Raw genomic sequence first — 22,627 nt, forward strand, 5'->3', positions numbered from 1 at the left:
CTTACCTCGTAACACTTTTGACTCGCCGCTCGAAATATACTAGAGGTGCTCCGATCTGCCACTACCATGCGGCATGCGCGGATGCGCCCATGCCAGACACTTTTTCTGCCGTAGTTCCGTGGACTCGCGTACGAACAAATGTCCTGCAACACGGTTCTCTCGGCTCCGGGATCAGCTTCCGCCAATCCCTCTCTCCGCCTCCAATGCATGGCCTGCCGTGCGCATCCGTCATTTCTAGTATGGCCTGCCAATGCATATAAATCACCTATTTAAATGGTGATTCATATATAGATTGTTCTTTAAGCGAGAGTTGCATCCGTCATTTCTCACCCCCTTTGGTGGACTAATCATTTAGATCATCCACTAACCTGCTATTCGTAATTATTCATATGAAGATTTCTCTCTTTTAAATCCCTTTGCAGTTTTTTTCAAACTCTCAAATTTCATATATACATTGATGATCACATCTTCTATCTATCCATATTTTTGTTAGAGTTTTTTTATATATCGAATGTACGTGCTACTGTACTGGGTAGCACGGTAACACTTCGGGGGTGTTTGGTTTCTCGAGCTAAAGTTTAGTTCGTGTCACATCGAATATTCGGAGGCTAATTAGGAGGACTAAATATAAATTAATTATAAAACTAATTGCACATATAGAGGCTAAACGACGGGACGAATCTATTAAACATAATTAATCCATCATTAGCAACTGTAGCAACACATTGTTAAATCATGGACTAATTAGGCTTAATAGATTCGTTTCGCCGTTTAGCCTCCACTTATATAATTGGTTTTGTAAATAGTCTACGTTTAATACTTAATTAGAGCAACTCCAATAGTATCAAAAAATTCTTCCCCAAAACTATATATTGGGGTTCTCCCAAAAAAAATTTCCCCTAAAAACATATCAGTCCACAGCAGATCGCTAATAAATAGCCCCCAATATTTCAAACACGGGTCACGTCATCGTATTGGGCCTATCGGAAGGAACGCGCGGGCGTGTGGGAATCAGGATTAGGGTAGGAACGCCAACGCTAAAATATACGCGGTGGCAAGCTGTTTTTAGCGTCGCTAAAAAATTGGGAAAGGTTTAGGTGGATTGTTGGAGTTCATTTTTTCTTTCTTTTTTCCTAAAAAGTATTGGGGTAAGATTAGCAGCCTCTTAGAGTTTGCTCTTAGTATCTAAACATTCGATGTGATGGGGGCTAAAATTTAGGGGAGGAACCAAACAACCCTTTCGATTCAGCCGCTTGTAATATATCAGAGGTGCTCCGATATGCCGCTGCCACACGCTTTTCTGCCGCAGTTCGGTGGACTCGCGTACGAACAAATGTCGAGCAGCACGGTTCTCTCGGCTCCGGATCAGCTTCCGCCAATCCCTCTCTCCCTCTACAATGCATGGGCTGCCGTGGCGAGTAAACGTTACGCCTCTATTCTCTCTCGCATGGTTCCTATCTCCAATGCCCATTCCCCCCTCAACCTCCTAGCGACCCGATCCCAAACGCGCGAACGCCATGGGGGAAGCCCTGATAGGCAGGCTGGAGGCGGCGGTGTCCCGGCTGGAGGTACTCACCGCTGGGGTTCACCCGTCGATCGCGCCACGCGGCCTGCCCGACAATGCGTCGGCCCAAGACCCGGCGATCTTGGCCTTCGACGATCTCGTCGCCAGCGCCCTCGGGAGGGTGTCCGCGGCGGCCGGCAAGATCGGCGCGGAGGTCGCCGAGGTGACGCGATTGGTGGAGAAGGCGTTCTTGGTTGCCAAGGACCTTCTTGTCAGGACCAAGCAAACACAGGTGCCCTTCTTGTTCCTCTAGTCGTTCTCACTGCGAATCCACATAGAAATCTCAACAAATAAATAGCATAAACTGTGTGCACATTGCGGATGTGTTTATCGTTGATCTGATTAATAGTGCTTTCGTATGCTTACGTGCATGATCGATTTGGCAGAAACCAACAATGGAGTCCATGGCAACGTTCATAGGGCCTCTGAATGAAACGATCTTGGAGGCCAATACACTTGCGGAGGGAACGAGATCAAGCCATGCCAACCATCTAAAAGCAGCAGCCGGTAGCCTGGCCGCTTTGGCGTGGATTGGGTACACCGGCAAAGGTTGCGGTTAGTATCAAGTTCCAACCTTTTGATAGGTTTATGTGGCAAGGCAGAAACACATGCCAAGGTCAGTTGCACATGCACGCTTAGTTGGGATCTAACTGTTTCGTGGATCTATCTCCAGGTATGCCTCTTCCAATGGCGCAAGTAGAAGAGAGTTGGCAAATGGCAGAGTTCTACAGCAATAAGGTATGCTAGGCTGAGTGACAATTTTTGAAGTGACTACTTCAAAAAAAAGAGAGACAATTTTTAAAGTACCATAGCCCATAGGTTAGGCTAGTAGTTGAATGTTGGAAATGGACCATCCAAATCAGGGATAAAGTTCTAGGACAAAATTTGTAAACAACACCTTGGAAATTGAAGGCTCCCTTTAATAGAAAAAAGAAATAGGCAAGACATGTTTCACTTTGTTATCAGAATTGATACTAAAAAAGAGCGTGTTTGTTTTTGCAAGTGAAAACGACTTAGTTAATAATTCAAAATGATCAATTGCTTAATTAGGATAACACCACTAATTTATTGACTCATGGCGCCTAAAGTCCTCAGCAGATCGAGCTTATTCAGAAATTAACTGTAGTAGAGTTGATTTCTTAAGCGTATATAGGCTAAATCTTACTAGTGTTAAATAACAAAATCATCAGGTGCTTGTGGAATACAAAAATAAGGACCCTGATCATGTGGAGTGGGCTAAAGCCCTAAAAGAGCTTTATGTGCCCAATTTGCGTGATTACATAAAGAGGTTTTACCCATTGGGCCCTGTGTGGCAACCGCCAGGAAGTGCAACAAACAAGGCACCCTCAGCTCCATCCCCTCCTCCTGCATCTCTTGCAATCTCTTCAGCCTCATCATCCCAGCCAAAGTCTGGAATGTCAGCAGTATTTGCTGAAATCAGCCCAGGAAAACCAGTGACACAAGGTCAGATGGATATTAGTTTTCATTTGACTTTTGGTTGATCAACTTGTACACCTTCCTATTCATGCACTAATATGTTATGACTTCTGCTTCACCTTGTCATACAGGCCTCAGGAAGGTGACAGATGACATGAAGAGCAAGCATAGAACGGACAGAACAGGTGTTGTAACTGCTGATGGAAAAGAAACTCGCAATGCACCTTCCTTTGGCTCAAACAAAGGTCCTGCTAAATTGGAGCTCCAAATGGGTCGCAAGTAATTACCATTTTCCTTTATATCCAGAAAATGGACCCTCATAATCACATCTACGACAACCTCACACAATTCATGTTGTTATCCATCAGATGGGTTGTTGAGCATCACATTGGGAACAAGGGCTTAACTATTGAAGATTGCGATACCAAACAGTCAGTGTATGCATATGGATGCAAAGATTGTGTGCTTCAAATCAAAGGTACTTTCTCCTGAATGATGCAGTCTTTTTTGTAAGAGCAAACAAGAACCGACTAAGTGTATTTGTGCATATTTTCGTGCAGGAAAAGTGAACAACATAACAATTGATAAGTGCACCAAAGTTGGAGTCTTATTCAAGGTAAATTTGTTGACAAGTAAACATGTATTTCCAAGGAATTATTGTTCCTTCGTTAACTCATCATGTATTGTTATCAGGGTGTTGTAGCAGCTTGTGAAATTGTAAATTGCAACAGTGTAGAGGTCCAATGCGAGGTAGATTTTCTTCTGAACATAGCAGCCATGTGATTTGGCTTGCATCAGTTGATGAAAATATCTTATGTTTCCTTAATTCCTAATGATACTACAGGGCTCGGTTCCAACAATATCAATAGACAACACATCTGGTTGCCAACTTTATTTAAGCAAGGAATCTTTAGAGACATCTATAACAACTGCTAAATCAAGTGAAATCAATGCTCTTGTTCCAGATGCAAACAGCGATGGTGATTGGGTGAGAACTCTCTTAACTTCTTTTATTTAGCTTTCAAGACACTCCTATTTTACTTTTAAAACTATAAATACAATGGTTAGAACAAAAGTTGGTTAAATTAAGTACTTGGAAATGTGGTTTACTCCTTTCTTAGGGGATGTTTGGCAGCACTCCACTCAAAATTTTTTACTCCACTCCACCAACTCTAGAAAAATACTGAAGTTGTTTACATGCTTAGCAAGGAAACATGAGACCTTGTCATGAAAAGTCTATTATACCTCATGATTGGGGGCTTAGGCCCACGTGTCAGTCACCCTTTATTTCTTCCCTTCCCTCTCCTCTTCGCTTTAATCCACCACCGCCAGCCCCTCTATTTTTTTCCCCTCTGATTACTTCACGCAGGAAGCAAACCAACAGTCTGCCGCTTTCTCTCTCTTGCTTAATTCTTCACCGGACAAGCAAGGAGCTTGCTCTTCTCTCCAAATCCGGACAAGCACCGCACCAGCCCGACGAGCGGAGCATCAGGCTGGCGCGAGCGGAGCAGCAGCCCGGCCCCGGCCAGCTGCAGCGGCGCAGCCCGAGGCCCCGCGGCCTGCAGTACCGGCGCGGCATGGAGCGTGGCGGCGGCGGCGCCTGCAGTCCCCTATCCATTTTCGCCGGAGATTAGGGCCGGCGGCGCCGAATCCACAGGGGGCGGCATCCAATCGAGGAGGGGGCGACGAGAGGAGGGGAGGAGGCGACGGGAGAATTCTCTATGAGAAGTCGTGAAACAGAGTTATTTGAGCACCCTTAGAGGTATAAAAAAAAAGTAGACCTAGCTCCAACTCCACTTTCTTCTGAAGCTGGAGTTGGTGGATTGGAGTGGAGCTGTTTTTTCTGAAGTGGATTGATGCCAAACGCCCCTAATGTAATGGTCTGCGGTTCAATTGTGGTTTCTTTTTTTTTGTTTCAAGGCCCTAAAAAATTTGTAACTTCATATTCAACCATCCAGCATTTACACGATCATTCTGATAAAACATGAAAAAGTTGAATTATAAGAAAATCTTAATTGTTTTGTATATCTGATAGAATATATGCTAGACTTGATTTTTTTTATTAACCCTTGCAGGCCGAGCATTCCTTGCCCCAGCAGTACATTCACGCGTTCCAAGATGGACAATTTACAACATCTCCAGTATCTCATTCTGGCGCTTAATCATCAGCATGGTTGCCCATTTGTTATCTTCGTCTGCTTATTTCATCAGCTAGCTTACCTGTCGTTCGGGCTTGGATGTTGTTGGGACCAAGGTAATGAGATATTAGAACAAGTGGATTTTGATCATTTGACTCCATATTGAGCCTTTTCATTTATCCTTTTGCCATCCTAGCTAGTGATAATGTCGTCCAAACATTAGTCAGGGTGTTTTTGGGCAGATCAAGTGATTGTTTGGTTCTTTCAAAGAAATGAATGTTTTTCACCGAAGTGTAACTGCATAAGTGACTTATCAATGTAGTAGCAAAAATCACAGCTTCCATTTCTATCAAGATAACATACTTTGACTTCTTGTACATGGTTGACTGCTTTTGCTTACACTCTTTTCTGTAATCTCCATTTAGCATGATTAAAATAAAATCTACATGTTATTTTCGTCTGTTTACATCAGCACTTACCTTCTGTCTGGGCTTGTACATTGTAGGGACCAAGGTAATTAATGTGGTATTAGAGCAAGTCAATTTTGATTATTTGACTCACTTATTGAGCCTTTTCTTCTCCTCTGAATGTCTCCTTTTGCCGTCCTAACTGCTGATAATGTCAACCAGATATCAATCAGTGTTATATACACTTTTGGAGCAGATCAAGTGAATTGTTTGATTCTTCCAAAGAAATGAATGTTTTTTTCACTGAAGTGCAACTGAATAAGCGAATGATCATATAATGCACTAGCGAAACCGCAGCTTTCATTTCTATCCAGATAACATACTTCTTGTACATGGTTGACTGCTTCTTACTTAATTAAACCTTTTCCGTACACCCTTTTAGCAAGATCAAAATAAAATCTACTAAAGCCGGGGTTGCTTTCGCACAGGAACAGCTCAGGACCATCAGCACGCTGCCAGCTTGGCTCTCAGGTCCTTCCTCAAAATTTTGCCAGATGGCGCCTTAGGAATAGTCTCCACAAAGAAAATCTTGTGCAGCCTCTTGTAGAACACAACCTAAATACAGTAAGAACGTTTAAAGAAATTAAAAATTAACACTGCTGTTCTCCTCGATGATAAGATTTTGAGAATTATCCTTTGCAATAATCGTTAGCTTATCTCACCTGTTTTGCCACGTACTGCTTGATCTCGTCCTCGGTGATCTCGGAGCCGTCGGACCTCACGACGAACGCCACTGGGATCTCGCCGCAGGAGTCATCCTTTATCCTGCATCAGATTAAGTAAGTAGCAGGTGAGCATCGTTGAGGACATGTGCAACTTGAGAACACGTAGGGAAGTTATTGATGGCAGGAAGTCCGGCGAGCATAGAGGTACTGTAGCTACTTACGGGACGACGGCGGCGTCGGCGATGCCCGGGTGCGCGATGAGCATGGCCTCAAGCTCCGCGGGGGCGACCTGGAACCCCTTGTACTTGATGAGCTCCTTGAGGCGGTCCACGATGAAGATCTCGTCGTCATCATCGACATACCCAATGTCGCCGGTGTGCAGCCACCCCTCCGCGTCGATGGTCTTCGCCGTGGCCTCCGGGTTGTTCAGGTACCCTGCGTACCAAGACCGGCAACGTTGTCACACCTTCAAGTTCTTGCTTGGATGTTGGATCACAAAAACTTTGTTCGCTGGTCGGTGCTTGGAAAATCAGGTACCTTTCATTATCTGCTCGCCCCTGATGCAAATCTCCCCGGGCTGGTTGCGGTGGAGGGACAGGCCGGTCTCCGGGTCGATGATCTTGAGCTCGGCGTTCCTCACCACCGTGCCGCAGGCGCCGGACTTCACCGGCGATGGCTCCTTGGCAAATGCCATGCACATTGACAGCACCGGCCCTGCCTCTGTCATACCATAACCCTGTTGAGAGTGACAAAGTCGTATGCTGTTAGTCAAAATTCAACGCGTCTTAGTCATCGTTTGGTTGCGTGTTTGGCCAAGGGTAGGCACCTGTCCGAGCACGGCGCGAGGGAGCTTAGCGCGCAGGATGTCCTGCAGCTCCTTGCCCATGGGCGCGGCGCCGGAGATGACCATGCGCACCGAGGAGAGGTCGTGGCGGTCGATGGCGTCGGTCTTGGCTATCTCCACGGCGATGGGCAGCACGAGCGGCACGATCGTGATGCCGTGGCGCTCCACGAGCTCGAACATCCGGACGGTGTCGAAGCGCTTCATGATCACGAGGGCCGCGCCGGCGCGCATCCCGCAGAGGAGGATGGAGTGCAGCGCGTACACGTGGAACATGGGCAGCACGCAGAGGACGACGTCGTCCTCCCGGAGGTGGAGGTTGGGGTTGTCGCCGTCGACGACCTGAGCCACGCTGGTCACCAGCCCGCGGTGCGACAGCATGACCCCCTTGGGCAGGCCCGTCGTGCCGGATGAGTACGGCAGCGCGACCACGTCGTTCGCCACGTCGATGGCCGCCTCCGGCAGCGCCGAGCCGTCGGCGGCGGCGAGGTCGGAGAACGAGACGCAGCCCTCGGCGCCCTCGCCCGTGGCGACGACGGCGACGCCGGAGAGCCCGCGCACCTTGGCGACGAACGCCGGCTCGGTGACGACGACGGTAGCGCCGGAGGCCGCGGCCTGCTTGGCGATCTCGGGCGGGGTGTGGAGCGGGTTGGCCGTGGTGGTGGCGGCGCCGAGGCGGGAGCAGGCGAGGAACGCCAGCGCGAACTCGACGGAGTTTGGGAGGAGCAGCATCACCGTGCCGCCGGGGCGCACGCCGAGGGAGGCGCGCAGCCCCGCGGCGACGCGGCGCGACAGGCGGTCCACGTCGCCGAACGTGAGCGTCTCCCCCGTGGCGCCGTCGATGAGGCAGGCGCGGTCGCGGCGGTCGGCCAGGCGCTCGAACACGTAGTCGTGGAGCGGGAGGTGGTCCGGGATGGCGATGTCCGGGAGCGTCGATCGGAACACCGTCTCGGCCTGCGGCTCCGCCGTCAGCGAACCCATCTTCTTCCTGGCGGAGGCGTGTCGCGCTGGAGTTCTGTGCAAGCAAGGGCAGGAAGCTTTGCGCAGGAGTGCAAGGGTGGAAGGATGGCAGGTACCAGCTCCTGAGGAGTGGAAGGAGCTTCAGAGCTGATCTGATATAGGCAGTGGTGTTTGGTGGGGAGCTGGAACCGGAAGATTAGGAACTGGTGGTGTTCTACTAGAGGATGATTTTACCTGGACCCGGTCGACAGGTTTGCTGAGAACTTTAATTTACTGTGCACAGGATGAACGATATGATTCATTTCACACTATACAAAGTGACAAACCGTATGCTCTCGAAACAACAAAAAAAAGTGACAAACTGTGTGATCAGCACGGTAACAAATCACACTCATTGGTTATTACCGGATCAACGCTGAATGCATATACTGCCGTGCTCCGTGCATCTGCGTCGTGGGCCCTACAGGCAATGGACCTGCTCCATTGACCATTGGTGGCGATGTTTGGTGAGCATTTGACCGAGCTGGGGACGAACCCACCCATGGACCATGATCGTCGGAGTAGCTCTGTGGTCTGCTCACCATCAGTCCATCACCAACCATGTGTGCGTGTGAAGCGTCTACGCCTCCACGGGCGCGCGTCCCGTGGTCTGTTGATCGAGGCGGGTACCATGCCACCGGCGCCGGCGTCGTCGTGTCTGAGCGCGACTCGCGGGTGGCGTCAGCGGCATGGACTTGCCGCGCGGTCGTGATTTGGTGGGTAAGGAGGCGCCGGCGGTGGTCGGATTAGGGTCGTGGCCAATCGTGGCCGTCCGAATTGGGGCGTGAGTCAAGCTCGTGCGGCTCCGACTTTCGTATGGTTACCAACCCACTTTGGCACCTCCCTTTCATATTCTACTGCAGCATAGTCAAGTAGTTTTGGCGTGTTTAATGTGCTGGGAAGGAGGGTGCATGCACACTCGTCTTGCACTCTCGGTTGTTTTATCGAGTAGCAAAAAGTACGGATTGGTTTTGACTTTTGAAGAGCTTAGCCGCCTTTTGGTGCTATGGAGCAAGCAAAAATTGCTGATCAAATGAAATGTGTATTGTTTTTTTAACAGAGTATATTACATTTACGGCTAATTATTGTCTCAGTGATAGACGACATGTGCACCAATAATTATATGTCTGTGATGACCTTGTCAGCCTTGAATCAGTCTTGAGAAGATGTTCATAAGGATATGAAGTGCATGAATACGTTTATAAATATTTGAACTATTGTATTCTAAAAAAAATATGTACCTTAAGGTCCTATGTCAATGAGTCTTGCATTTCCATGCTTTTACTTCTCACCTATATGCTTCTTCAGATGCATTTATTTTCAAACTAAACAGTTGTCGCTCATTCGTGTAGCATTCGTATTATACGTGGACTCATTTCCCTTTATAAAGAGGTTGGAGACGGATACTCAACTCTTTTCATTATAAAAAAATATTTTGCTCACCGTCTGCATCAGCGATTGCCACTTGCATGGTTGTGCCTCCTTTCATTATTCCACTACTCTCTCTCTCTCTCCTTGATTGAGTTGATTCCTCTATACTCCTGCCGTGTGCTTGAGAGTTGAGATTATCAAGGGAGGTGAGGATAAAATAAACTTTTTTCTTGTTGAGTGTTACTGTATCCTCCATTGTTTTCCTTTTAATGCTTTAAGTGTTGTAAAAGACCAGGATACTCTGAAAAACCATTTAAGATGGATATATAGAAGTTACATACTATATTTTCCATTACAATTATCTTTACGGAAATTTTTTATGACTAATATTGTGAAATGCGCAGCTGAAAAAAATAATGGTCAACTGCAAAGGCCCAAAAAAGGGACACTCAAATACAGAACGTAAAGGTATTGTGATTGGGCTTAATTGTCCGTCTCTATTTGGGCCAGAACTTCTAAAAATTGGGCTAGAGTTAAATGAACTTTTTTTCTTTGCGAAGTAGTAGAGTTAAATGAACTTTATAGGCCTGCTCTCATTACTTGCACCTTAGTTGGGGAAGTTAGGCCTTTTCCATTCATCGTTTGCAAGCCTGAAAGAAAAGTGTACCCCATTTGTGTCAGCAGCGAAAGGGTCTGGGCCCATAAAGTAAATGGGTCCCGAGTATGTGGAGAGTGTTCCCATGATCGATTAGGAGCCAATTGATTGATAGTACCTCCAAGTCCCAACCGTTAGATTACAGGTAGACGATCTAGAGCTTAATTATTTTTAATGGGAGTCTAATTTACAGTACGCACTCACTAGACATGCACACTAGTACACTACTATCAAACTCGGAAACATCCAAATATGTGGTTGTTAGGATTAAGCCCTAGTGTATGTAGTCATGCACTTACGATCTTACCACCACACACCAACAATGCTCATCTATAGTCTCCAACTATCTCCTTTCACCTTGACCAAAAAAAAAACAGATCTTCCACCCGTTGCTCCTCAGTCCTCACTCGGCATCTATACCTCACATCTTCGGCAATTCTCCTCTCTCTCTTTTTTTTCCTTAACAAACAAGGACGAGGAGGTGCTTATTTGATTGATCCAGAAGGAGATCTTCAGCGACTCTTACAACGCCAAAATTTAGGCGTAAAATAGAAGTTTTCCTCACCCTTCATTACTCGCGTAGCTCCATCTTTAAGCCTTAATTTAGTTGCTGCCAGACGCGTCACCCTGCAATCCCCTTTGAAGCAACAGCGCCCCTCGATTCGCCACAAGAGCATTATTATCTGAAGCGTTCAACACTCTGTCACGTACGGTCTGTCACGTACGGTTCGTTATACTCTATTCTCCGGCTTAAACTTTTCAACGTGAGGGACCGCCAGTTAGGATGAGCGCCCCTCGCGCTCCCAACCCCGGCGACTCCTCCACCCCTCCTTCTTCATCCAAGGAATATGCCGCCGCAGCGTATCCCCGCCTCTCGTTCAAGCTCCCGCCTCTCCTTCAGCTCCCCAGCGACGCCTTCCCCTGCTTCACTTCGCTGGGAGCAAACATTCCGCTTTCTTGTCGGCGCCAACTAAAGCAGGCGTCCAGATTCAAGAAAGGTTCGACGCCCCGTGCTGTTGCTGAAGGGCAGACACCCTCCTGGACCGCAACCAGCGGCAACGATGGTCGTAGTCACTTTGCTGCGGGGCGAAGGCCTACGCCTCCGCAGCCATCCCCCACCTCAGCTGCTCCAGGTGTGTCCTTTTGCAACTCGGCTCTTCTGAACTTCCACGCCCTCGTTGTCCCGGCAACTCGCAACACCAAGCTTAGTGAAGATGCGATTTTCTGGATACGGCTGGCTCCGGATTCGCACCCTGCTTCTGTCTATGAGGTCAAGAACATGCTGAATTTCTGTTTCTCCGTTCCCCCTTTCTACTTTGAGGTTCGCCAGGCTTGCCCTGAGTCTTCTCGACTGCGGCCGCCAGTGGAAACATCGCTAGGTTCATAGTGACTAGGGGGGCGATGTCGACTTGGGAGATTTTCCCTCCTCCTCTTCCCCTCCCTCGCCGCCACCATGGCCACCGATGAGAAAATTCCTGAAGAACGTGATGTCGTTGTTGACGATGGAGAGGCGCAATTCAAATTTCAAACTATAGAGCGCGGTAACTGGGCTGGCCCATCCAGTGCTCATGAGCCGGCTGCCAAAACCGAGGCGGTTTTCCCGGATGGCCCTCTCCCCCCAATAGACAATAGTTACTCCCTCCCTCCCTCCCTCCTACCCCATCTGATCTTCCTGCGCTGAATGATAGCGCCATGCCATTCATGGTGACGGTCCCCACACGATCTTCCAAGTCTCTGACCACCTGGATTGTAGGGAGAGCACCGACGCCGAAGTGCATTCACCGCTCAGGTGTGCTGAGTCGTTTCGCACGCCGAATGGTGGTCAGAGTTAGGCCGGCGTGCACAGCGACGATCACCACACTATGACCCATGCCTCTATCCACCTGGATGGTAGAGAGTTCACTGACGTCGGAGTACATTCATCTCTTAGAGGTTTAGGGAGCGCCAACGTGGTGGCAATGCATTCACCCCTCAGCGATGCGCCGTTGCTTCAGGCGCTGAACGGGAGTCAGCTCGGGGAGTTTGTCAGCCGTGCGCCGTCCGCTGCTCTATCACATCTGTGCGCAGCGTGCCTATACCTACATGCGTTCCTCTCGGCCGCGCCGGCGCCTATAAAAATGGCTCACTGCCTCTGCCACAAACACAGTGCTTCGGTGCCTTGCATCTGACCATCTCATCGTAGCGTGCCGAGATCCGTTTCGCTGTCGGATGTGCCTCCGCTACGGCCACCGGAGCCCCTCCTGCTTGATGGCGGGCTTGTTCTCGCGCTCGCTCTGGTCATGGGGCACTGGGCACTCGACATCCTGTGAGGGCACTCCATCACCCTTGCGCCACGCCACGCCACGCCACCGTCGTGGGGTGCCGGGTGCTCGCTGTCCTATGAGCGCTCGGCTTGGCGCTCCCCTACCATCGTCTGCCAAGTGGGCTGCGCCAGCACTCCTCCACCTTCCCCCCACACCACACTACCGCTCTCGCTCCTCTCCAGCACGCCATGGACGCGATGGCTCTCCTGCCGTTCACTTTGCCCCCGCAACCTTTCATCCTACCCATGCCATCGCTCACCAGCACCGACCTTGGCGTGCCGCTACTCCTTTCATCCCCCGCCATGCTTCTCTCCTACACCCAGCTCCCGCCGCAATTCCTGACATCACTGAGAATGCACATTGTCCTTGGTCGGGGTGCCAAGAGTGGTGATCCGTGACCTCCCGACTCCGATGCGCCCCCGCACCCCCCTCCACCACCTACCCCACCTGTGGTGGTCAGCGACACTAAGGTTGAGTCGGCGCGCCACCAGCCTCGCTCCGGGATTCCATCCCCGAGTGAGTTGCTGGAGGAGTAGCATGAGGTGAGCGTCCGGTGCAGGCGTGTTCACCGCAAGCGTGCAACGGACAGTGTGTCCAAGCTGCGCTGCAGCCGCTGGTTGGCAGCCAAGGAGATTCCATTCTTCGTCGGCGCCACCACTAAGGCGTCTCACGTCAAGGAGGCGCAGCTAGACTTAGCAAAGGCATCCAAGCGCATGAAGGAGCTTCTCTCCCTCTGTCTGATCGGGAGGTAGTCATTGTTAAGCTACTTTGTGTGTACGCTTTGCGAAGGGAGTTCCTTGCAAAAGCTTTTCTCCCTGCCTGTTTTATGGAACTTTGTGAGTCCTTGTGGTTGGGGTCTCAGTTTAGAGGTGGCTGGTGTAATATGTTCACTCTCATGTGCGTGATGTAATCAATGTTAAGTTTGTTTCGTGAATTGGTGTTCTTCTCATTTTATGTTAACTCGCTCCCTTTCCTTTCTCTCGTGGAATGTCTGTGGACTTGGACAAGATAGTAGATGTAAGGATGTTCTCGCTGAACTCTTAACTCACCGACCCACCTTTGCTGCTTTACAAGAAACGAAACTTGCCACTCTTGAGCCAGCGAAGAGAAAAACCTTCCTGCCAACCCGTCTGTCTAACTGCATTATGAAAGGTGCCAATGGTGCTGCCGGGGCAATCTGACGGCTTGGGATGGAGCATCCTGCTCGATGCTCAATTACACCGAACGGGAGTACTTTGTGACAACAAACTTCTCCCTCAACGCTTACAGTAGCACCTTCACGCTTACAAATTTCTATGCTCCCACTGCTCATGAGGACAAATACGTCTTCCTCAGCGATGTCGAGGACATTGCTCGTTCTGTCACTGATCCTTGGATCCTCATTGGCGATTTCAACATGACTTGTGAGCCTGGAGATAAGAACAACGATTCCTTCAACATTGGAGAGGTGCAAATGTTTAATGATATGATCAACTCCCTAGCGCTAATTGAGATCCCTTTGGTCGACAGGGCCTACACTTGGAGTAACAAGCACGATAACCCCACATTAGTACGCTTAGACTGGTGCTTTGTTAATGTTCAATGGGACTCCACCTTCCCTAACACATCCCTTACCTCTCTGACACGTTTCGCCTATGACCATGTTCCTCTTCTCCTTTCGGTCTCCACCAAGATGCTGAAGAGCTCATGCTTTTGGTTTGAAAATGCTTGGCTGCAGCACCCCGCCTTCAAGGAGATGCTGAATACCACCATTGGCACTGCGGTTAGTGGAACATCAAGCAAGGCCTTTGTTAAACGACTTAAAAACTGTCGGCATGCTTGCCGCTCCTGGTGCAAGCGTCTCCACCCCCACGAGCAACGTGAGGCCGATACAAAAATCCTCATTAATGCTCTTGACTTGCTTGAGGAAGAATCGTTTAGTTTATACTACTGAATCTACTTTGCTTCGTTTAGCCATCTAGGACCTCCAATCAATTGCCAACGCTTTAACATGCGGATGGTGGTTGAGTGGGATGAGAACTCATGTTTTTTCCATGCGGTAGCAAATGGTCGCTGGTGGGGAAACGCAATCCCTTGTCTTGAACATGATGAAACCTTTTACATTCACATGAAGCTAAGAGCACAATATTGTTTGATTTCTATAATGAATTGTTGGGGACTGAAGTGGCCACCTCTTGGAACTTCAAGTTACATGATCTCTAACCCAACCTGACGGTAGATGGGCTCAATTTGTCTGCTCCTTTCTCTATCGATGAAATTTCGGCGGCCTTGTTTGCAATGGATATGCATTCTAGTCCCGGGCCGGACGGGTTTGGTCCCTCCTCCTATATAGCTTTCTAGGCCAGAATTTGGCAACCGCTGCTGGATCTTTTCTGTGACTTTCACTTGGGTCGTATTGATCTCAATGGCCTTAACAGGGCCCCATCTTATCCTTCTCCCAAGCAGGAAGGGGTCAGGAAAGCAGACGCTTTTAGACCCATCTCGCTTCAAAACTGTCCGATGAAACTATTCTCCAAAGTCCTGGCAAATCGCCTCAAGACAGCCATTCCCACCATCATTGATGCGGACCAGACTGGCTTTGTTCATGGACGGAACATAGTAGAAAACTTTGTTTATGCTACTGACCTGTTGAGCTGCTGCCACAAACGGAATGCTCCCACTGCTGTCCTCAAGTTGGATTTCAAGAAGGCCTTCGATTCGGTGGCCTGGAGCAGTTTGGATAAAATCATGAGTGCTCGGGGTTTCAACTCACGTTGGCGAAGCTGGATCGGCAAGATTCTTTCCACAGGCAAAACGGTGGTGATGCTCAATGGCGATCCAGGACAATGGATCACCTGCAGTCGTGGTTTGAGGCAAGGAGTTCCGATCTCTCCTTATCTGTTCATCATCGCCGCAGACGTTCTCCAACACCTGCTAAAGCGTGCCTCGGTTGACGGCAGATTGGAACACCCTATAGACACCTCGCTCCCATGCCCGGTTCTGCAGTACGCTGACGACACATTAATCCTTGTTCGAGGGGATGTTCCATCCATGATAACCCTAAAATCCATCCTGGATGCTTTCTCTTTGGAGACAGGGCTTACAATCAACTTTCACAAATCCACCTTCATCCCAATGAATGTCCCTGCTGATACAGCTGCTCAAATAGCTGATGTCTTAGGCTGCTGAATTAATTGCCAGCTTCCCTCAAATGTACCTAGGCCTCCCACTTTCGCCGCAGAAACTAAAGCCGTCTGATTACCGTCCTCTTATCTGCAGTTTTGATCGCTACCTAGCAGGATGGAAAGTTCGCCTACTTAGCACGGGAGGACGCCTGCTCTTAGTTAATGCGGTCCTTAGCAGCCTGCCTGTCTACTTCATGTCATCCACCTTGCTACCGACGTCTGTTCGTGAAGCTCTTGATGCCCGTCGGAGAGCCTTCCTTTGGACTGGGGAGGAGAAATGTCATGGCTCACAATGCCTGGTGGCCTCCTGATGAAGTTCATCCACAAACTGCATGATAGCCAGACCTGGCCTTGGAAAACATGGTTCCTAAGTCAACATCGCCAAGACGTGTGGGGGTACAATCCTGACTCCTTCATCGCTAGGCTTTGTCCAAGAGGAAATTCAGCGATACCGCTCACTGACAGCCTCGCGGGTTGGAAATGGCAAAACCACTGCATCCTGACATGACCGCTGGCTGTTCAGTTCAACTCTGGCTGAAACCTTTCCGGCACTCTACTCACACTCCATCCGGCTGAACATTTCTATCTCGGACACTTGGCTCTTCCCGCTGGACAGGCAAGCCACGGCTCACTAGCTGTGCACAAGAGGAAAAACGCATTCTCCAAGATTGTCTTCTCCAAGTGGTCCTTTCAGACGTCCCGGACTCACGTTATTTGTCACACTCCGCGAACGATGTGTTCAGCTCCAGCAATGCGTACCATGCTCTCCAGGCAGACGATCAGCAGGATCCGGATGCACTACGTCTCTGGTACACGAAACTCCCTACTAAACTCAAATTCTTCAGATGGCTCATGCATCATGGGCAGATTAATAGCAGAGCTCACCTCTACCATCGAAACATCAGAAAACTGGAGGAGTCATACTGTGAAAGATGCTCCGGAGTGCTTGAAACGGCCGACCATATCTTCTCACAGTGCCCGAACGCAGCGAATGTTTGGCAACTAATCGGTATCACGGTCCAAGCTAATGAATACAAGGATCCCTGGATCCTGGGTAAACAACTCTCCCTTCCATCCCATGTTCATCTTGACGTCATCATGATGGTCCTCTGGCAGATCTGGAAAGCACGCAACTTCTCTCATTTTTGACAGCAAACCTTCATCAGCGCACGAGGTGGTGCGACGGGTCATCAAGGACTTAGATGCATGGAAGTTTAGATACAGGAAACATTTGACTCAAATTCTGTGCTGGCGAGACTACCTGATGGCTCGCTTGTAACTCTCCCCCTTTAGCTTTTGTAGCTTCCTCTCTTCTCCTCATCTCATTGTATCTACCTGGTATGCCAGGTTTATTTGTGTAACTATGCCATATTTTGTTCAATGAATGAATGTAGGTGTTTTCCCCCGATATTGTTAAAAAAACTTTTCAACGTAAACAGTTTCTTTTCCGATGGGGAAAGCGCACATGATCCAGTATGCTCAGTCCGGGACCCGACCCCTCGCTGCCGCCGATGTCGGTAGCATCGACGTATCGTGCTGGCCGCGTCCAGCTGCACAAATCTCTTAACCAACTCGCCGACGCCGAGAGCGGGATTTATTAGCTGGTTTCGCGGCAAAAACGTGCTGGTTTGACTGGACTAATCGACCCCCAGGCCCCGGCTCTTCTGCGTACCTGAGATGAGAGGCGCGGCCAGGTTGGCAGGTGGCGCACGCGACCAGCTCTGTGCGGCCCGCGCGCAGCCGCACGCGTCGGGGCCGACCAGAGCAGAAGCAGAGCACCCCCGCTCCGGCGCTCCGTTGCCGCTGGCTAAAACTTGGCGCCGAAGCACTCGTCGGGTCGCCCAGCCCTGCAGAAGTCGTGGTTGGGCGGTGGTGGCGTGAGCGTGCGTGCGGCCGTGCGCCCGAGCGGGGCAAGCGTTTGACCTGGTTCCGCGTCGTCCGGCGCCGCACCCAACGTGTTGCGACGCGCCGTCGTCGCGTCCGGCACGTTACCGACAGCGACCGCCAACTGGCCCGTTCAACCTCCGCTCCAGCTCCAGCACGTTTTGGGTGGATCGGGGAGGGCGAGAGGCTCACTGCCGATGCCGTTGGCTGTTGTTCGTTCTAACCGTTGCCAAGACGCCGCTGCGATTCCTTTTGATGTAAGCAATGATTGCACAGTGCTGATCTGGTCACTGGCATAAACGCAGCCACTCCCTACGTGTACGCGTCTTACACAGGTGTTGAGGTGTAGTATTTGCGGACGCCTATACATTCCCTGCAGTTTCTTGGCACCGTGTAGCTTGCTGCACTGACCAACGAGCGCCGGCGACCTTTCAACATCGGCAAGCCATATAGGCTCGCAGGTCGCAGCCAGCGCACAAGACAAGCCCCTCCTGCTTTCCAATTCGACATCGACGCGCACCAGCCAACTCGCCGGCTGCCGGTTGCTCCACTCGCATCGCCCGTCACAACTCCAACTCTGCTCCGGCGCATCGACAGGGACGAGGAAGGGAAAGAAGGCGCGTTCTTGGCTTCTTGAACGCGCCAGCGCAAGGAGAAGGTCGATCACCAATCAGCTCCTGCTCCATGGCCGTCTCGGGGGTCCGTCCGTCCACGGAGGAGGAGGAGGCGTCGAGGAGCAAGAGCAAGAAGCGGTCGTCGATCCTGGGGACCCTCCGGGAGGCGATCAAGAAGGTCCGGTTCCTGCTCTCCTTCAGCGCCACGCGGTGGATGCTGCTCACCTCCGCGGGCGCGGCCAGGGGGGCGGGGCCGGCGCGGCGCGCCCTCAGCTTCGACTCGCGGCCGCCGGGGCTGCTCGACGTCGAGGGCGGCATCGTGTCGCCGGCCTCCTCCAGCTCTTCCAGGACGTCCAGGTCGGCGAGCATGGGGACGGCGACCACGCGGAGCCTGTCGCGGGCCAGCAGCGCGGCGTCGCCGTCGCCGCAGGTCTTGACTAGGGCGTCGTCCAGCGGCGGGTCGCCGGCGTCGTCGTCGGCGGGGGACGACGACATCGACCAGCGCGCGGACCAGTTCATCGCCAACTTCTACAAGCAGCTGGAGATGGAGCGGCAGGTGTCGCTGCAGCTGCGGTATGTCAGGGGGAACAGCTGGGACAGGACTCCTTAGGCCTTCTCCTTCCTGGTGATGATCCGATCCTTAGGCGCGTAGCAAAATAGGATTGCGAGGTAGAGATCCAGTAATCCAGAATTCCAGATCCTTTCATTTCCAGAGGGCGCTGGGAATGGATTTAGATGGGTATTTTCCCCCGTCATTTCTCTGCACATTCTTTTATTTTGGATAGTACAGTTTGTGATTTTTTTTGAACTGATGATGATTGAGAGTGTGAATACAAAGTACTAGTTGGCATTTGGCCGGCAATATTTAAGCAGATGTTCAGTTTTGTTTTTTGGTTATGGGAGGAAAGAAGAAGCATGCCCGATTGGCAGTGTTTGTGTTCATTTGATTGATATGTTACAGCATTCAATTCAGATGCCTCATAAGAGAAGAGCCAGAGAGCATTGCTAGCACTTGTGTTGAAATAGGAACTCTGTCATCCACATTTGTAATTCACCTTTAGCCCTTTAGGCTTTAGCCACGTTACACAAGTGCCTCATGGTCTGAATCCAAATGATGAAACTGTCTAAGTAGAAGGCATTTATCTGCAACTGCATGAGTATCTCCTGAACCTAACCAAAATATTTAAATTGTCTAACTAAAGGACACAGCCAGTGCTTCACAACACAATGATCACTTGCAAGAACAGCTTTCATTTCTTCACAATGCTTGATTTCTTTGCCTTGGTTGTTACTTTCTTGCCCTTGGTACCAGTAATTATGCTGCTCTGGGATGACAGAGTAGGCTGCAGTTGTCGTCCATATATCTATGGGCCCACTAGAAGGATTGGACAATGCTAAATCCGAAGCTATACACTAAGACGTGTCAGACATGGAGACTATGATGCAGGACGATGTGGTCAATGTGAAGAACAGGGACTAGTCGAGGATTAGTAAACTACTCGCAGCAATTAGAGTAGAACTCTCTAGTCAAATCCGACTAATATTTTTGTAAATAACCGACCTGTAACTCTGCCCCCGGCAATATAAGGCGAGGTAGGGACCCCCTCCAAACAAGTTCAATCAATACAATCCAATCAACACACAGGACATAGGATATTACACGACATAAGCGGCTCCAACCTATCTAAATCGTGTGTTCGAATTCACCTTCGAGTTCCTGATCTCGGCGAGCCCCACGCATAAAACACTACCTCGGGTACCCCCTCGGTAGGTTGTCGGGTCTAAACACCGATAGCTAGCACGCCAGGTAGGGATCTCGTTGAGAATCCGCTGGCGAACTCGATGGCTCAAGTCATCATCAAGCCCACCTTCACGTTCGAAGCGGGAGCGACGTTCATCTTCGGCTCCTGGGTTTGCATCGCAGACGGTGCTGGAAACTTCCACCGGCACATCCCGTCGGCCCTGGAGGAGAAGCAGTACGACATCAACCTTCATCGCCAAGCTTTGGAGGATTTCATTGCAAAATTCAACCAAATTTTCGACCTCTTCCGAGACTCGAGGGACGAGTCCGAGTACAACTCAACTTCTCCCACCAGTCGGACTATTTCCCACGAGCTGGCACTCAAGCCATCGTGTGAATCGATCTACAACATAAGTCGATTCCCGTTCGAACTCCAAAACTTGCATGCGGCCTACCAAGCTACACTGTCCAGATCGCAATCCAACTCAGATTTGATCGACAACCTCGACTACTACTCGGATCCGGACGAGGAGACATCATTATCAGTTCCACAACGGGGCCTGGTCATCATGTCTACTCCACAAGGCAGATTCATCTACTGGTCCAACATTAAGCCACCTACTCTCGCCAAGGATGACGAGTAACGCCTTGTCGCCTATCTTGACACTCTCCCGTACCAGGAGAGGACTCCTCTGTCACCCATTTATGAAGAAGACGGTTGCACATAAGTAATTACATCAAGTTCGGGTAGTTTCTCTTCGGAGCGGGAACTCCTCGCCATCGTCGCTGCACAAGAAGGCGACGGTGAAGAATCACCAGAAAGGAATTCGCGACATGAACATCACCCAGACGACGTCTTGCAGGATGAGCTCACCACCAACATAGAAGGATAAGAAACCAAAGCTCAAAGGAATCAATGGGGAGCAAGAAATGCTGCAAGAGCAGATCATCGCCGCCGCCTTGCAGCTGACTTACCCATCATGAACTTGGATCATGCGTTTGAAGAAGTTCAATCACGTCAACACCATACTCCTCTTGCCACCATCGCATCTGTTGACTTGATTACTCAGGCAATGCCACAAGACAAGTACACTAGGCAACTGGCCTAGTTGGCGGAGCGCGCGTACGAGCAACTTGATCAACAAAGCCAATACACTTAGTTCGACGCATCTCATCCCATCATCGCAGTAGCCTTAGACAACCAAGTCGTAATGAAGGCACCGAACCAAGTCAAAACGAGGGTCCCAGGAACGAGGCCCCCAAAGTTGAAGGCGCCAGACCAAGCCAAAATAGGGCAGAGGGTAGTCGGGTGGCACCCTTAGGAGGCCGTGGCCACCATGGGCCCCATACAGAATCTGAACCTCCAGTACATGACCTCTGTCAGAAGATCAACAAAAGCCGCGACGCCCGTACAATCATTGATGGGTGCCGCCGCGAACGTGAACAAGAAGTCGAGTACCTTGGAGAGGATTCTGACGGGTTCCCCTCCTTCTCAAAACGAGTATGGAAGACGGTCCTACCCAACAAGTTTAAACTTTCGGGTATCACCAAGTACAATGGCAAGCAGAACCTAGTCCAATGGCTGCGGTGCTACTCATTATCAGTTCAAACGGCGGGAGGAAACGATGACACCAAAGTCATCTACTTCCCCATTTGCATGGAGGCAGGGCTACTCACATGGCTCGAATCTCTAGAAAGGAACTCCATCGACACATGGAGTTATCTCAAAGCGGCATTCACAAACAACTTCGCAGGGGCAATGCAGCGTCCTGGCAACAGGATCGACTTGTCTCAAATCAAACAGCAACAAGACAAGACCCTGCATAGCTATCTATGCCGTTTCTTCAACAAGAAGGCCACTATTATGGACATCATGGAGCGGGACGCCATAGATTGCTTCCAGAACGGTCTCTATGACTGCCGGATGTTCCAAGATTTTGGCAAGAGACGCCCGGAAGATATGAAATATCTCAATATCATGATACAAGACTGGGCGGATGAAGGCAAAAAAGTTGAACGGTTCGAGTATAGTCGTAACAGAGGCCAGAACAATAACAATCTAACAATCAGAGTAATGGCCAACGTAATGACAAGAACAGTAACAATCGCCCCAACAATGACAACCGAGGCAACTACTCGGTTGGTCAAAATCGCAAGAGGAAGCCAGACAATATTGTCGCGCCGATGTCCCAGACTTCCAAAAAGGACGGCAGAAATCAAGAAAGGACTCCATTCACAGAACTCCTGAAAGAACAGTGCCCATGACACCCACACTCCAAGCACTCTGCGATAGACTGCTATAGCCTACGCAGAGTCATGAAAGATCTGCTGGAACCTTTTGGAGCGAAGGATAAGGGCAAAGCAAAGGAAGACGAAGATGATGGCAACAATGGAAAATTCCAGAACCCGTCTAACACCGTCAACGTTATCTTCAGCGGCACATCGGGTACTGCCACCAAGCGGTCCCGGAAACAAGCCCTCCGAGAGATTATGTCCATCGAACCAGTGACACCTACGTTCCTCAAGTAGGCTAAGGTGCCAATCACCTTTTCTAGAAAGGATCAGTGGACTAGCTTCTCTGACCTAGGACGCTATCCTCTCATCTTGGACCTAGTAGTCGCAGGCTCTCGACTCACCAATGTCCTCATCGATGGCGGCAATGGTCTCAACGTACTCTTCGCCAAGACTTTAAGGAAGATGGGCCTAGACATTATAGATATGCTCACCTTGATGAACTCTTCGTTCTACGGCATTGTCCCAGGCAATATAGCTGTACCCCTTGGT

General features: G+C 50.1%; 4 protein-coding genes across 4 annotated transcripts; 3 read left to right on the forward strand and 1 right to left on the reverse strand.

Annotated features, from left to right (window-relative positions):
* The first annotated feature begins 1,120 nt into the window (after window positions 1-1,120).
* On the forward strand, window positions 1,121-5,595 carry LOC117859840 (cyclase-associated protein 1). The gene is made up of 10 exons (XM_034743018.2): window positions 1,121-1,796; window positions 1,951-2,119; window positions 2,238-2,302; window positions 2,755-3,028; window positions 3,133-3,280; window positions 3,370-3,479; window positions 3,562-3,617; window positions 3,695-3,751; window positions 3,846-3,989; window positions 5,077-5,595. Exons 1-10 carry the CDS (start codon window positions 1,518-1,520, stop codon window positions 5,161-5,163), a joined length of 1,389 nt encoding a protein of 462 aa, XP_034598909.1. The 5' UTR covers window positions 1,121-1,517; the 3' UTR covers window positions 5,164-5,595.
* Window positions 5,596-5,881: 286 nt separating this feature from the next.
* LOC117859839 (4-coumarate--CoA ligase 5) lies at window positions 5,882-8,296 on the reverse strand. The gene is made up of 5 exons (XM_034743016.2): window positions 7,098-8,296; window positions 6,809-7,007; window positions 6,493-6,706; window positions 6,269-6,371; window positions 5,882-6,161 (listed from the first exon to the last, which is right to left on the reverse strand). Exons 1-5 carry the CDS (start codon window positions 8,091-8,093, stop codon window positions 6,051-6,053), a joined length of 1,623 nt encoding a protein of 540 aa, XP_034598907.1. The 5' UTR covers window positions 8,094-8,296; the 3' UTR covers window positions 5,882-6,050.
* Window positions 8,297-13,647: 5,351 nt separating this feature from the next.
* LOC140223244 (uncharacterized) lies at window positions 13,648-14,373 on the forward strand. The gene has a single exon (XM_072294772.1). The coding sequence runs from the start codon at window positions 13,648-13,650 to the stop codon at window positions 14,371-14,373; it is 726 nt and encodes a 241-aa protein (XP_072150873.1).
* A 3,065-nt stretch (window positions 14,374-17,438) lies between these two features.
* LOC140223123 (uncharacterized) lies at window positions 17,439-18,974 on the forward strand. Its single transcript, XM_072294618.1, has one exon. The coding sequence runs from the start codon at window positions 18,173-18,175 to the stop codon at window positions 18,710-18,712; it is 540 nt and encodes a 179-aa protein (XP_072150719.1). The 5' UTR covers window positions 17,439-18,172; the 3' UTR covers window positions 18,713-18,974.
* Window positions 18,975-22,627: the final 3,653 nt, after the last annotated feature.

The sequence above is a fragment of the Setaria viridis genome, chromosome 6 (genome assembly GCF_005286985.2).
Source record: "Setaria viridis chromosome 6, Setaria_viridis_v4.0, whole genome shotgun sequence".
Taxonomy (NCBI): Eukaryota; Viridiplantae; Streptophyta; class Magnoliopsida; order Poales; family Poaceae; genus Setaria; species Setaria viridis.

Coding starts and splice junctions, on each gene's coding strand:
- LOC117859840 (XM_034743018.2), top strand. CDS start 1,518: ATGGGGGAAGCCCTGATAGGCAGGCTGGAGGCGGCGGTGTCCCGGCTG. Junction 2,120..2,237: donor GTACACCGGCAAAGGTTGCG/GTTAGTATCAAG, acceptor ATCTATCTCCAG/GTATGCCTCTTCCAATGGCG. Junction 3,990..5,076: donor CAAACAGCGATGGTGATTGG/GTGAGAACTCTC, acceptor TAACCCTTGCAG/GCCGAGCATTCCTTGCCCCA.
- LOC117859839 (XM_034743016.2), bottom strand. CDS start 8,093: ATGGGTTCGCTGACGGCGGAGCCGCAGGCCGAGACGGTGTTCCGATCG. Junction 6,707..6,808: donor GGGCGAGCAGATAATGAAAG/GTACCTGATTTT, acceptor CTTGGTACGCAG/GGTACCTGAACAACCCGGAG. Junction 6,372..6,492: donor GCCGACGCCGCCGTCGTCCC/GTAAGTAGCTAC, acceptor AATCTGATGCAG/GATAAAGGATGACTCCTGCG.
- LOC140223244 (XM_072294772.1), top strand. CDS start 13,648: ATGCTCAATTACACCGAACGGGAGTACTTTGTGACAACAAACTTCTCC.
- LOC140223123 (XM_072294618.1), top strand. CDS start 18,173: ATGGCCGTCTCGGGGGTCCGTCCGTCCACGGAGGAGGAGGAGGCGTCG.